The sequence below is a fragment of the Gadus morhua genome, chromosome 13 (assembly GCF_902167405.1).
Source record: "Gadus morhua chromosome 13, gadMor3.0, whole genome shotgun sequence".
NCBI lineage: Eukaryota > Metazoa > Chordata > Actinopteri > Gadiformes > Gadidae > Gadus > Gadus morhua.
In genome coordinates, this window is record NC_044060.1 from 4,958,884 (window position 1) to 4,973,279 (window position 14,396).

A 14,396-nucleotide genomic window follows, 5' to 3' on the forward strand; every position below is an offset into this window, starting at 1 on the left:
CAGATTTCAGATGTAATGCTTTGTTGTAGAAAATCTTCTTATAGTACAGATGCATGTTGCTATTATTTCGCACACTAGATGTCAGTAGTGCTCTGCGTTTGTCAGGTGACAGAGTTACGACCGTTACGATGAACACAATAAAACACGGTGACACTATTATGCTTTATTACACATGAAATGACAGAACAGAAAGTAAAAGAGCAGAAACTACTCCCACACACACACGCTTTCACACCCAAACACACACTCACGTTCACACACAGAACAAAACAATCAACAATCAAACAAAAGATGGCTCAATAAACGGTTGAAGCCAAACTGTCACACACTTTAATAACCCATCGAGGCTTTAGTCATAACTTAACTCTAAAGGAAACTACAGCTGAGGGAGTTAACTAGGCCTGCTTCTACACAGCTCCACCACACGGCTGCTCCCTGCTCGCGGTCGGCCCCCCCCGCCTCCTACACCTCCAGCTTGGGCTTCATCACCAGCCGGTACACCATCTGGTAGCCGTCGTCCCAGGCGTACAGCAGCTGCTCGCGGGGGTTGTACTTGAGGCTGGAGTGGGCGCCGTAGCGCTTGGGGAAGTAGACGAGCGGGGCCTCCTCGCCGCTCACCAGGCCGTTGACGTCGAACACGCACTGCACGCGGGAGCGCCCCGGCTGCGGCGTGTTGTACACCACGTACAGCGTGCCGCAGATCACGAAGGACGCCTCGGCGTTCTCCGTGGGGCAGGGCGTGTCCCAGCTCTGCTCCAGGTCGAGGGTGCGGGCGTCCATCTTGGCGAGGGAGATGTGCGGGAGGTTCCGGCGCGTGGCGTGGACCACCCACAGCCCCTCCTCGTCCACCGCCAGGTCGATGACCGTCTCCGGGGTCAGGCCGTACACCGGCACGTGGTCGGCGGCGGGGAACACCACGCTGTCCGCCAGCGACGCGTTCCTCAGGTCGTATTTCAGCACCCGCAGCTGGTCGCTGACGTAGTACAGGTGGTGCTGGTACACCAGGTGGCCCGTGCCCTGCCACAGCGACGGCAGGCTGAGGGCGCGGGCCAGGGAGGCGTCGTCGGGCGAGCCGGTGAAATCCTGCAGCGAGGCGAACTCGTAGACGGTGCCCTGGTCCGTGCCGTTCAGGACGTACACCTTCCCCGAGGCCCCGCCCACGTCTTTGGTCCACATGCCCTTCGGCCCTCCCAGCTTCTTCACGATCTTCATGGCTTTGATGCTGGAGATCATCTCGCTGCAGTCTAGGGACAGAGGTCAGGTGAAGGGTTAAAGGTCAGGTGAAGGGTTCATCAGCTACAGTCTAGGGACAGAGGTCAAGTGAAGGGTTAAAGGTCAGGGGAAGGGTTCATCAGCTACAGTCTAGGGTCAAAGTTCATCTGAAGGTTCAGAGGTCAGGTTAGGGGAGAGGTTATCAGCTTGATGATGTCTGTGGAGACATCATCAAGTCTAGGATCATAGGTCAGGTGAAGGGTTAAAGGTGAAGGGTTCATCAGCCATAGTCTAGGGACAGAGGTCAGGTGAAGGGTTAAAGGTGAAGGGTTCATCAGCTTACAGTCTAGGGACAGAGGTCAGGTGAAGGGTTAAAGGTCAGGTGAAGGGTTCATCAGCTACAGTCTAGGGTCAGAGGTCAGCTGAAGGTAGGGTTTATCAGCACATCAACAAGCAGATGAAAAAGCAACAAAACAAACCCAACATCGATGCTGATCGATGATCCAACCCCTTTGCTCGACCAACAGACACCTGACCTTCTAGTCCGGGCCCCGGTGCCTCCAACAGACCCCAGCCCCCCCCGTGGGTCCTCACCTGAGAGCTGAGCGTAGCGCGCCTTGTTCCTCTCCTTCACCTGGGTCACCTGCTGCTCCACCAGCTTGTCGTCCACGTCCACGCAGGGCGGGGCGCCGTTCTGCGTCTCCATGTAGTCCATCTCCCGCTCCACGCGGTCCACGCGGGCGCCCACGCCGTCCAGGTTCAGCCTCAGCGACTCCTTCTCCTTGTCCAGGTTGTCCAGCTGCGCCACCATCTGCTGCTTCAGCTCGCGGAGCTCCGCCGCGTAGCGCGTCGTCTGCTCGTGCCACAGGGTGATGCGGTCCTGGTGAACCCCGAGTAGGGTCAGGGGTCAAAGGGTCAAAAGGTCATCTGGAGAAACACGCTGAGATTCATGGTTCCTGTTCCCGATGTTGTGCGGCTGATCCGAAACTGATCGATGCCCGCGCACAACGCAAACACACACACACACACACACACACACACACACACACACACACACACACACACATGCAAGAATACACACATATACACAGAGATGCGCACACATGCACACACACACATTCACACACATACACAGATACACGCATGCACACACGCACACATTCACAGACGCACACGCACAAAAAACACCCGTGCACACATACACGTATACGCACAGACGCACGCACACGCACACAAACAGACGCACACACCCACGCATACACACTGGTAACAGAAGATCTAATATTACATAATATTTCAATTGGAAATGCAGCAAAGGAAACCAACCAAATACTCCTCCCCAGGGTTTATAGGAAAAATAATGAAACACAAAAGCACAATGGAGCGATTCTTGTGGAGAAGAATATCTTGTTGATGTCTAACAGCAGCCAGCCCTCAGGATACTACTAATATTGGTTTCCTTGAGAGAGCGCTTTGTTCTGGAAACCCTTTGGCAAGAGGATCACACTTCACTCAAATACAGAGTAAGGCCCAATCCCATTTCTACCCCTTACCCCTTCCCCTTACCCCTTCCCCTTACCCCTTCAAAACAAGGGGGAGGGGGAAGGGGAAGGGGTAAGGGGTAAGGGGTAGAAATGGGATAAATACCTGGAAACGTTCAGGTTGTTGTATTGTTCTTATTATAGAGTTGAACTAACAGGGTTTTAATTAAAGAGACTGTCGCCATGGTTGGTCTTCCAGACTTTGCTTCATTCCAAGCAGTTTGAGCATACCTGTTTTAAATGCCATTAAAAAATTGATATTAATTATGTCATAGACCAATCCTTGAACAAGTGCAACGTGGAGGTTTAAGGGGAACGTGTCATCAGTGACTGGAAACTGCAGCCCATTAATTAGCCCTACATCCTTCAGGAGCATCAGCCAATTACCAGTCAGAACGCAAAGGAGGAAAATACATCGAGGAAAATCTTCCCAGAAGTTCCCTCCTCAAATTCCATGATGGTTTCCTGCCGCTGGAAAGTTTCTCCTCAGCGGGTGTCCCTGGAGCCCTGGGCCAGCGGGGAGAAGGCGGGGGTCTTACCTCGATGGCCAGCAGCCTGCGCTCCAGGTAGTCGATCAGGGCCTGATGCTGTGCCCCGGCCAGGCAGGCGGCGGTCAGCAGCAAAACGAGCGCCCTCATGTCTGCTGCGCAGGGATCGGGAGAGCTGGACTCAGCTGGTCGCGGCGGAGGGGAGCTGGAGCAGGACTGGGGGACCGGGAGAGGGACGGAGCTCTACTGGAATGTTTCAGGGAGGAGCTGAACACATCTGGCGCTGATGGACCCACACAGCCTTAAAGAAACACCAGTGCAGACAACCTCTCCTGCCCCCCCCCCCCCCCCCCCCCCCCATCCCCCTACTTCTGCCCCTCTGCCCGGCTGCTGGAGCTGCCTGCACAGGACAGGACGTCTGAAGTGAGGACGTGAGACCTATAGTCGGTGCTGTCTATTTATGCATGGCTTTATGTCTCCATGTATATTCTTCCTCATGAAATGTTTTTTCATAGGTCCTTTGGCACTTCTAATAAACAAAGACCACACAGAGACATCGATTATAATAGTTCATTGCAAAGACAGATGTCCGCAATATGATGTCATGAAAATTGTAAAATGTAAATCATAAATAAATATTATAAAAGATATTTGGATATTTGAATACAAATATGTATATGTTCGCTCTGTTCTGTTGATGGATACATTTTTAATCATTTATTCTCTATCCCTAGCGGACACAAATAAAATGCTTTTGTTTTATTCAATTATTTAAATGCCTTTTTTTAATTCATAATTATTCAATTATAGCGCAATATGTGCAAATAAATACATTTGCATGCAAGGAAAGTGACTGAAATGTGATCCCAGCGGACATTTTTGCCCCGATATGGAACACACTCGGCTAATGCCCCCCGTAACCTGGTTCTTCTCAGTGTGGGCTGCTTTGAATGAAACACTATCCTCTTCCCTCACCGATTTGCCTGCTGGATGTATATCTTGGCCAGTGATTGGGCGGTCCTGCCGTAAAAGACCAGAAGCATGCAAACACAGGCAAATGTTTCTGGGCAGAAAGAGTGAAAAGATTGGCAGCATGAGGTAATCTCAGCGGAGTTGCAGGCCGCTGGACACGGAACCCACAGGACAGGTAGTTCTGGAGAAATCATTCTCTCATATATACTATTACTAATATGGACACTCATTTTTGTTTAGCCTATTAGGTTTTGAGAGGGTGTCTGTTGATTCTGTACTGAATTCACTGACCATATCTACTTTACTATTCTTTTTTTCAATTTATCAATTTCACATGGGATAGTGAGAAATGTCTTTCTGATTCCTTTGTATGTCTGGTACATGTGAAGAAATTGACAATAAAGCTGACTTTGACTTTGATACATGTAGGTAACGGATCCTATTTATTTTTCTTTTAGTTTTTGTGTATTCCTACTATTCCTCCCTAGTAATAACCCCTTCCTGTTCACGCTGACAGGAGAGCCACCCGGAGGTAGAGACCAGCGCCTCAACATGGAGTACACGTTCAGAGCGGTGACTCACAATCCCGGCCTCCTCATCTGGAGAATCGAGGTAACCTGATATTTTGTTTGCACTAATTTGAAGGCATAAATGCTGTAGAACCTCTACATCAGGAGAATAGATCTACTAGCTCTCTCTCCACGCCACGTTTGAGCTCAGAGAAAAAAACAAATTCGCTTCCTCAAAATCCTTCCTCAGAAATGAGAAACTCAATATGAGGGTTATGTTTTAAAAATAGAACACTAATCACAGATCTGTTTTTCTCTTCCGTAGAAAATGGAACTCGTGCTAGTCAACGAGAAATCGCATGGGAATTTCTATGAAGGTGACTGCTATATACTACTCTCTGTAAGTCATGGCTCCATCCCACACAATGGTGTCTCTGTATTTTTCATTTGCATATCCTAGTACAATACATTATTTTGTTCCAGATATTATCTGCTTAATTGACATCAGATTGGTTCACACATGGCCTCGTTTTCCTGGTCCATAGAATAGAATAGAATAGAATAGAATAGAATAGAATAGAATAGAATAGAATAAATCTTAAATGTCCACCAAGTTGGAAATTCTTCTTTGGCTCACCAGACACACAAGACAGATAAACATGCAGACATATTATCTCAGAAATATAATGACATTTTCAGGATAAAAGAAAAATATATATATGCTTAAATACATACAAATATATAAAAATAAAAGTAAAAATAGCACCTCAGTTTGAATGCCATGATTCCTCCCACTTCCTGTCCGCAGACCCAGAAGTCCGGGGCCACGGCCAGGTACGACATCCACTACTGGATCGGCTCGGCGTCGTCCCAGGATGAGCAGGGGGCCGCCGTCATCTACACGGTCCAGCTGGACGACTTCCTGGGCTCCTCACCCGTCCAGCACCGCGAGGTCCAGAACCACGAGTCCGACGCCTTCAGGGGCTACTTCAAGAACGGGATCATGTGAGTCTGACGAGACAAGAAAGAGAGGCCCTGGGATTATGGGCACTCTCCCATGAGAGTCGTGTCCAAGGCTTATGGGTCCTCTTCCATGAGAGTCGTGTCCAAGGCTTATGGGTCCTCTTCCATGAGAGTTGTGTCCAAGGCTTATGGGTCCTCTTCCATGAGAGTCGTGTCCAAGGCTTATGGGTCCTCTCCCATGAGAGTCGTGTCCAAGGCTTATGGGTCCTCTTCCATGAGAGTCGTGTCCAAGGCTTATGGGTCCTCTCCCATGAGAGTCGTGTCCAAGGCTTATGGGTCCTCTCCCATGAGAGTCATGTCCAAGGCTTATGGGTCCTCTCCCATGAGAGTCGTGTCCAAGGCTTATGGGTCCTCTTCCATGAGAGTCGTGTCCAAGGCTTATGGGTCCTCTCCCATGAGAGTCGTGTCCAAGGCTTATGGGTCCTCTTCCATGAGAGTTGTGTCCAAGGCTTATGGGTCCTCTCCCATGAGAGTCGTGACATGAGGAGAATGAAAGTACCCATGGGTGGCATGTGTCTAAGGCGTCAGAGCGGGTTGGCTGGTAACCGGAAGGTTGCAAGTTCGATCCCTGGCTCCTCCTTACCAAGTGTTGAGGTGTCCCTGAGCAAGACACCTCACCCTAACTGCTCCCAACGAACTGGCTGTCGCCTCGCATGGTTGACTCTGCCGCCGGTGTGTGAATGGGTGTGTGAATGGGTGAATGTTAAGCAATATTGTCAGACGCTTTGAGTGGCCACTGGTTAGAAAAGCGCTCTTTGAATCTCATGATGCACCACTACGCATGTCCTCACCCACAGAATCCCCACACGCCCAGGGACGGAAGGAGAGGACATGCCGCTCTGAAAGTACATGTTGTGTTCTCGTTGCAGCTGTAAGAAAGGCGGGGTGGCGTCAGGCATGAGACACACGGAGACCAACAGCTTCGACGTCGAGAGGCTTCTCCACGTGAAGGGACGGAAGAGAGTCATGGCCATGGAGGTAGGTACGTCAGTCGGCCCCTGCCCGGGCCCCTGATAGGCGCCGCCGCCCGGGACCACGTGAGTTCAGTCGGTGCCTTCTGTTCCAGGTGGAGATGTCCTGGGAGAGCTTCAACCTGGGGGACGTGTTCCTGTTGGACGTGGGCAAGACCATCGTCCAGTGGAACGGGCCCAAGAGCAACAGACAGGAGAGGCTGAAGGTAAGTCTGGAGGACTCGTAGTCATAGGACATCTGTATGTCTTTCTTTACTTGCGGATGCGAAGAGGCAAAGTCCTGCATGAAGCGGGATCCAATCCAACATTTTACACCAGTATCCCATTTCATCGCCTGTTAGAACGTTTTCCCCTTTCTAAATAAACCGGCAGCTGGTGTTGCTCCCCATGGAATGGGGTCTCGTCTCCCCAGAAGAGAAACAAGAGATTCAGCGGGTTATGTTAGCCTTATCGTTCCACGTCCGTCCAGAACAAATAATCCCATCTCCCAATGTTGTCGACAATTCGTTTAAGATGTTGAAGCGATTACCGTCAGGGACCCCGTTCTCTTCCTCATCAGGGGATGCTGCTGGCCAAAGACATCCGGGACCGCGAGAGGGGTGGCCGGACCGACATCCTGCTGGTGGACGGGGACGCTGAGGGTGGCGCCCCGGTGGGCTTGGACCTGATGGAGGGCGTCCTGGGGAAGAGGACCTCCGAGCTGAAGGCCGGAGCGCCGGATGAGAAGGCTGACCAGGAGCAGAAGTCGAAGCTGGTCCTCTACAAGTAAGCGACTGTACCACCTCGCCGACGCCGCCATACACGCTACGAGCTACGTACAACACGGTGGTTCTTCGGAGTAGGCGTTCTTCTGTATTCGTATCTGTGTTTACGTGTATGTTTATGGTCATCGCAGGGTTTCTGACGACGGCGGTAGCATGAAGGTCACAGAAGTGGCCACCACGCCACTGGTCCAGGATCTGATGAATCATGAGGTGAGCTCAGGTGGCTCAGGTCATATGAGGACAAGGTAGGCTCCTCCTCATCACGTTGCATCTCCTCTCACGGATTCGTCTGTTGTTCAGGACTGCTACATCGTGGACCAGGGAGGGTCCAAGATCTTCGTCTGGAAAGGGAAGAAGGCGAGCAAAGCAGAGAGGCAGGCGGCCATGTCCCGAGCGCTGGTGAGGAACACGCGACTCCTCCGAGCGGCACGGTGTCACACTTTGAGCTTTTTTCGTTGGGGAGCACCTCCATCCTAATCCGAGTGCCCTGCAGGAGTTCATCAAGGTGAAGGACTACCCCGCCCACACCAACGTGGAGACCGTCAACGACGGGGCGGAGTCTGCGCTCTTCAAGCAGCTCTTCCAGGGCTGGACGGTGAAGGACCAGACCCAGGGTCTGGGCCGGACCAACACCAGAGGGAAAGTCGGTACGTGCGTGGTTCTCCATAGGTTCCCAACTTCAACCCCCCCCCCCGGCTGGTCAGGTCCCTACCTTTTGGGTATACTAACATTAACTAGACTGACACAGAGGTTACTGTTAGTATTTTGGGTATACTAACATTAACTAGACTGACACAGAGGTTACTGTTAGTATTTTGGGTACACTAACATTAACGAGACTGATACAGACGTTACTGTTAGTATATTGGGTACACTAACATTAACTAGACTAACACAGATGTTACTGTCAGTATATTGGGTACACTAACATTAACTAGACTGACACAGACGTTACTCTTTACTTATATATTACCAAACCGGGAAATGTGGATCCCCCCCTAAATCGTCCATACATCATCTGGCTAGCTCAGGATAGCTTGCAGTAGGTTATTGTACACAGCGATGGCACTACTGCCCCTAGTGGTCGGATGTTATTACCCCACCCTACAACATTAACCACGCCGTGCCTCTACTCCAGCCTTCGTCACCCAGGAGACGTTCGACGCCGCCCAGATGCACCTGATGCCCGAGGTGGCCGCCCAGCAGCGCATGGTGGACAATGGCAGCGGGGACGTCGAGGTATCGGGCATTTCCATAGCCTTCATTGTTTATAATGTGCTATTTTTATATATCCAGATTTGAATGCATGCCATAAGGTGTACGCTGTCAGCCAAGGAGTCCTGCAGTACCATGAGCATTGGTTTGGCGTCTCGGGCGGGCTGCGTTACCCTGGTACCCCCGTTGTCTCCCGGAGGTCTTTCCTGGTCAATGATAGTTGTGGTGCGAGGGCTGGCTCTTGCCAGGCGATATGGCTGAGCGGGAGTCAAACCTCTAACCCTGATGGTTTTAACGCCTGTCTCCGAACGACCCGTGTGGTCCGTCTGTGGTGTGGCCAGGTCTGGCGCATCGAGGATCTGGAGCTGGTGGCCGTGAAGCCAGAGTGGCAAGGGTACTTCTTCGGAGGGGACTGCTACCTGATCCTGTACACCTACCTGGTGAACAGCAAGCAGCACTACATCCTCTACATGTGGCAGGTGAGGAGAGGCGCCCCCCTTAAGGAGAGGCCTCCTTAAGGGGCACCGATTAAAGAAAAAAGACAACCGCAACGCTTAAAAGACAACCGGCCGTTTAAAAGACAGACAGTTTAAAAGACCACCAGCTGTTTAAAAGACAACTGGGAGTTTAAAAGACCACCAGCTGTTTAAAAGACAACTGGGAGTTTAAAAGACAACCAGCCTTTTAAAAGACAACATCACAGTTTAAAAGACAACTGGGAGTTTAAAAGACCACCAGCTGTTTAAAAGACAACTGGGAGTTTAAAAGACAACCAGCCTTTTTTTTAAAAGACAACATCACAGTTTAAAAGACAACTGGGAGTTTAAAAGACCACCAGCTGTTTAAAAGACAACTGGGAGTTTAAAAGACAACCAGCCTTTTAAAAGACAACATCACAGTTTAAAAGACAACTGGGAGTTTAAAAGACAACCCGCCGATTAAAGGACAACAGACCGCTCGAAAGACAACTGATCATTTAAAAGCCCAGCGTCACCATTTAAAAGACGATCAATACTTGACAGTATTTAATAATCTATATGTACCTGTCGTGCCTCAGGGCCGGCATGCCACCACGGATGAGCTGGCTGCCTCAGCCTTCCAGGCCGTGAACCTCGACCAGAAGTACGGAGGAGAGCCGGTCCAGATCAGAGTGCCCATGGGCAAGGAGTCCAAGCACTTCATGACCATATTCAAGGGCAGGATGGTCATCTTCGAGGTAGGCCTCATGTTCACTAATATATGTCTATCTAACTATATAGATATATCTAGATAGATAGATTTATCCATACATATATATCACTATGGTGATGTGATTTGGATACAACCAAGATTATATACTACTACTACTACTAGTACTGCAACTACTACTACTACTACTACTACTATGCAACCAAAAGTACTTCTACTATTGCTACAACCACAAATAATACAAATAACGATTGACTTCATCAAAAACATCATCATCTGCTCTGTCGTTTTTTAATATATTAATATTATATATATAGATATCATGTAATATTTTTTTAATATTTTTTAAATATTTAACTATTGTTGATCTAGTAACTTTGTAGTGTATAATGCTATTCATAAGGATGCAGCAGTGGTTATAGATACACCAGCCGTCCACTGGGACCTGGAGGCGAGGGATGTTCCAGTCTCTGAGCTATTGATCTACTGGAACAGTATTTCCTTCTCATTTGCATCTTGCATTAGGAAGCAACAAAAGGCCTCTTTTATAAAAGCGTCGCCTTCTGGTGGTAAAATACCGATAAGATTACAGGACGGTGGTTATGGGCTCAATAAAGGCACCCATCATTCAGATTTCTATACAGAGATGAGAAATAGAGGCTTATCTAACGTGACTAGAGATAAGTCCGGCTCCCAGGTGAGGTCAGTAGTTACTGACAAACCCTCCCCACAGCCAAGCCCCTCCGTCTAGACGTGTCCGGTCCTGTCTCCGCAGGGGGGCACCTCTCGGACCGCCGGCACCGACCCCGAGCCCCCGGTCCGGCTGTTCCAGGTGCGCGGCTCCGACCCGTCCTCCACCAAGGCCATGGAGGTGTCGGCGCTGGCCAGCTCGCTGAACTCCAACGACGTGTTCCTCCTGAAGAGCCAGTCGGGGATGTTCCTGTGGTGTGGGAAGGTGAGGTGGCTGCACTGGTGTCACACCGGACCCATGATGCTTTGCAGCGTGCAGACCATTCCTGAGGGCCGGGGAGATTAGCGCGACTGCACCCTCGCTTAGTTAGTATTCCACGTCGACGCAACGCTAGGGGGTTTACGGAGCCATTACATCCTTGCGGACCCACCTTGCGTTCACCGCAAGGGCCTGACGTGCCCCTCCCAAAAAAAATGTTAACCTTGCGTCGAGGAGACGCAGCAGCAAGGGGCTGTGATAGGTCAGCTCCCTAAAAGCCGCCGCAGAACCAAAACAGGTTCACTACTGCGTCGTACGCGTCTGCGTGGACGTTGCGCTGCGTGGACGCAGATCCATAAATGCGACACCGCTCTCTCTGCCAGGGCTCCAGTGGAGACGAGAGGAACATGGCCCGGCAGATGTCCACCGTGATCGGGAAGGGCAGCGACTCTGAGCTGGAGGTGGAGGGCCAGGAGTCGGTGGAGTTCTGGAGCCTGCTTGGAGGGAAAGCCCCCTACGCCAGCGATAAAAGGCACCGACCAGAGACCGCATCCAGAAGGAGCCGAAAGGCCGATTCGCCTTACACTCAAAACCCAGAGGAACGCCTTCATTATTAAACCTGTGTATGCATGTGTGTGGGTGCTTGCGTGTGTGTGTGTGTGTGTGTGTGTGTGTGTGTGTGTGTGTGTGTGTGTGTGTGTGTGTGTGTGTGTGTGTGTGTGTGTGTGTATGTGTGAATGTCTTTGCTTGCATGTGTGTGCATGCACACGGGGACATGTGGGCCCTCGCACTTTTGTTTGTGTGCGTGTGTATGTTTGTGCGTGTGCACGTGTGAGCGCATCTGCATGCGTATTTGTGCGTGTGTGTTTGTGTGTGTGCGCCTCTATGTGCATGTATGTGTGCATATGCATGCGTATGCATGTGTGTGTGTGGTTGTGTGTGTTTCTGTGTGTGTGTGTGTGTGTGTGTGTGTGAGCCTCCATGTGCATGGCGTGCGTGTGCGTGTGGGTGCGTGCGTGCAGATTGCAGCAGCTGGTTCCGGACCACCCGCCCCGCCTGTTCGAGTGCTCCAACAAGACGGGCCGCTTCATGGCGGAGGAGATCTCCCAGTTCAACCAGGATGACCTGAGCACGGACGACGTCATGCTGCTGGACACCTGGGACCAGGTGGGCGGGAAGGGGCGGGGCTAGGGGCGGGGCGGGGTTAAGGGCGCCGGCCCGGCAGGGCTTAGAGGATCAGCTAGGCTCATGGGCTCAACCACCTTGCGGGCCCGCCTGCTGCTGGGGGTTTGCCCAACGACAGTAACGTGTTTGAATAGAATAAGGTCTGATTAAACATCCGATAAACGTCCGTTAAACATCAAATTCTGATTTCAGGTCTGGAAACATATCTATCCAACTTTATTGAATAGAATATGGTAATGCACTGCGACGAGTAGCATCTGAGGACGTAACGGAGGGTTCGAATCCCCGCCTGTGTTTTTGTGCTCCCGGTCGCCGCAGGTCTTCATCTGGGTCGGCCAGGACGCCAACGAGACCGAGAAGAAGGAGGTCATCCCGACCAGCCGCGACTTCCTGCGCACACACCCGGGCGGCCGAGACCCAGACACGCCCATCATCCTGATCAAACAGGGGTTCGAACCGCCCACCTTCACGGGCTGGTTCGCTGCCTGGGACCCCTTCAAGTGGAGCGTGAGTGGGACTCGTGCGCTTCTAAGCGAAGCTTTCGTGTGATATTTCCATTTGTTTGGAATCGTTTTCGAATGCAAAACTGTTTCACGGATCTGAATAACGATGGGAGAATAATGTCCTTATTAGGGAGGGAACTCGTACGAGGAGATGAGGAGGGAGCTCGGGGACTCGGCCCCGATGCCCGTTCAGGTGCCCAGCAGCGTGAGTGTGCTCTCCTGCCGACCCACGTCACGGGAACGGAGGCTGAATGCAGAATGCAAAATGTCCAACGATCCATGAATTTCAATAACTTCGTCTGAAGTCATTTCAATTCATGGATGCTCATTCCAGGAGCATCTCTCAATGATTTCGGAAGTAATTTAAATTCATAGAATTCTTAAAATCATAAATTCGTAGAATTTTCCATGCAATGTAATAATATAAAAAATATGAACGTTATGTTGTTATGAATTTATGAATTCTATGAATTCAAATGACTTCCGAAATCATTGAGAGATGCTCCTGGAAGTAGCAAATTAGCAAATTATGAATTATGAATTATGATGATTAAACTATGATTGAACTATGAATGAACTAAAGGTTTGAGAAATGGAGCTGGAGAGTTGACGGGTCTGTTTGAATTCCACACCCTCCCCACCCCCCCAGGTGGAGCAGAACGGTGGAGCTGAGGAGGAGGCGAACTACGACCCCCACCCAGCGGAGGAGCTGCTCCACAAGCAGAGCTCTGAGCTGCCCGAAGGGGTGGACCCAGCCCACAAGGAGGTGGGTGGACACACACACACACACACACACACACACACACACACACACACACACACACACACACACACACACACACACACACACACAGTAGATTGAGCTTTCTATTGCCCTACCATGTTCATAACACAACATAAGAGTCGGAGCAGCGGGTGGTGCTCTGCACTGGTGGAGCAGAACCAGGGCACGGTGCTGGAATGCTGGAATGCTGCTCTCTGTCTCTCTCTCTCTCTCTCTCTCTCTCTCTCTCTCTCTCTCTCTCTCTCTCTCTCTCTCTCTCCATCTCTCTCTCTCTCTCTCTCTCTCTCTCTCTCTCTCTCTCTCTCTCTCACTCTCTCTCTCTCTCCCCCCCCCCCCCCCCCTCTCTCTCTCTCTCTCTCTCGCTCTCTCTCCCCCCCCCCCTTCTCTCTCTCTCTCTCTCTCCCCCTCCCCCCCCCCCACAGGCCGGTCACGCATGTGTGAACATTCTGAGTAATCTTTTCAATTGATTTCCAGAAGTACCTGTCGGACGCAGACTTCCAGGAAATCTTCCAGCTCTCCAAGGGGGAGTTTGTGGACCTTCCCGCCTGGAAGCGACTGAAGCTGAAGAAGGAGAAAGGGCTGTTCTGACCTCACTCCTCACCGCTGTAAACAGGACTTTGATACTTTAAGTCCACTTAAAGTGACATTTTTTGTTACTTTCATATGATGTATTCATGTGTCTGATATGAAGGCATTATCACAGTTCATCGTCTGAATGTTATGCGTGAATTCAATGTTGTAAGTTAAGTTCAGGAAGTAGGTTAGGTGTGCTTAATATAGACATACGATAGCTAGTTATTAGATCTGTTTTATTCCAGGTTATATGCTTGTCATCAGTATGCATGTCAGTATGAGAAGCAAGACATAAACCCATGTTCTTTTCATCCGTCATATTCATCTCAACCTCAAAATAAACACATTTTCTTATTTGATAAAGACTTACCTTTGCATATCGTTGTTCTGAGGGATCTTGAGGGCCAATATCTTGTATATTGAAGAGTAGCAGTTAAAAGGTTGTGTTTTGCTTCCTGGTTAAATTGTCTGCAACAGTTTCAACATTTCTGGAATAAAGTGGTCCCGTGAATAAACACA

General features: G+C 50.4%; 2 protein-coding genes across 2 annotated transcripts; one reads left to right on the plus strand and one right to left on the minus strand.

Moving 5' to 3' along the window:
- Positions 1–148: 148 nt before the first annotated feature.
- olfml3b (olfactomedin-like 3b) lies at positions 149–3,563 on the minus strand. Its single transcript, XM_030376001.1, has 3 exons — positions 3,293–3,563; positions 1,807–2,092; positions 149–1,244 (listed from the first exon to the last, which is right to left on the minus strand). Exons 1-3 carry the CDS (start codon positions 3,389–3,391, stop codon positions 463–465), a joined length of 1,167 nt encoding a protein of 388 aa, XP_030231861.1. The 5' UTR covers positions 3,392–3,563; the 3' UTR covers positions 149–462.
- Positions 3,564–4,202: 639 nt separating this feature from the next.
- avil (advillin) lies at positions 4,203–14,396 on the plus strand. Its single transcript, XM_030375028.1, has 20 exons — positions 4,203–4,388; positions 4,731–4,825; positions 5,048–5,122; positions 5,531–5,727; positions 6,615–6,723; positions 6,812–6,922; positions 7,276–7,481; positions 7,612–7,690; positions 7,781–7,879; positions 7,974–8,127; positions 8,619–8,719; positions 9,037–9,174; positions 9,753–9,911; positions 10,659–10,838; positions 11,216–11,364; positions 11,855–11,999; positions 12,336–12,524; positions 12,651–12,725; positions 13,170–13,286; positions 13,779–14,396. The coding sequence occupies exons 2-20, from the start codon at positions 4,766–4,768 to the stop codon at positions 13,890–13,892; spliced, it is 2,457 nt and encodes an 818-aa protein (XP_030230888.1). The 5' UTR covers positions 4,203–4,388; positions 4,731–4,765; the 3' UTR covers positions 13,893–14,396.

Coding starts and splice junctions, on each gene's coding strand:
- olfml3b (XM_030376001.1), bottom strand. CDS start 3,391: ATGAGGGCGCTCGTTTTGCTGCTGACCGCCGCCTGCCTGGCCGGGGCA. Junction 2,093..3,292: donor GCAGGCTGCTGGCCATCGAG/GTAAGACCCCCG, acceptor GGGGTTCACCAG/GACCGCATCACCCTGTGGCA. Junction 1,245..1,806: donor GCGCTACGCTCAGCTCTCAG/GTGAGGACCCAC, acceptor CTCTGTCCCTAG/ACTGCAGCGAGATGATCTCC.
- avil (XM_030375028.1), top strand. CDS start 4,766: ATGGAGTACACGTTCAGAGCGGTGACTCACAATCCCGGCCTCCTCATC. Junction 7,482..7,611: donor TCGAAGCTGGTCCTCTACAA/GTAAGCGACTGT, acceptor TGGTCATCGCAG/GGTTTCTGACGACGGCGGTA. Junction 13,287..13,778: donor TGGACCCAGCCCACAAGGAG/GTGGGTGGACAC, acceptor ATTGATTTCCAG/AAGTACCTGTCGGACGCAGA.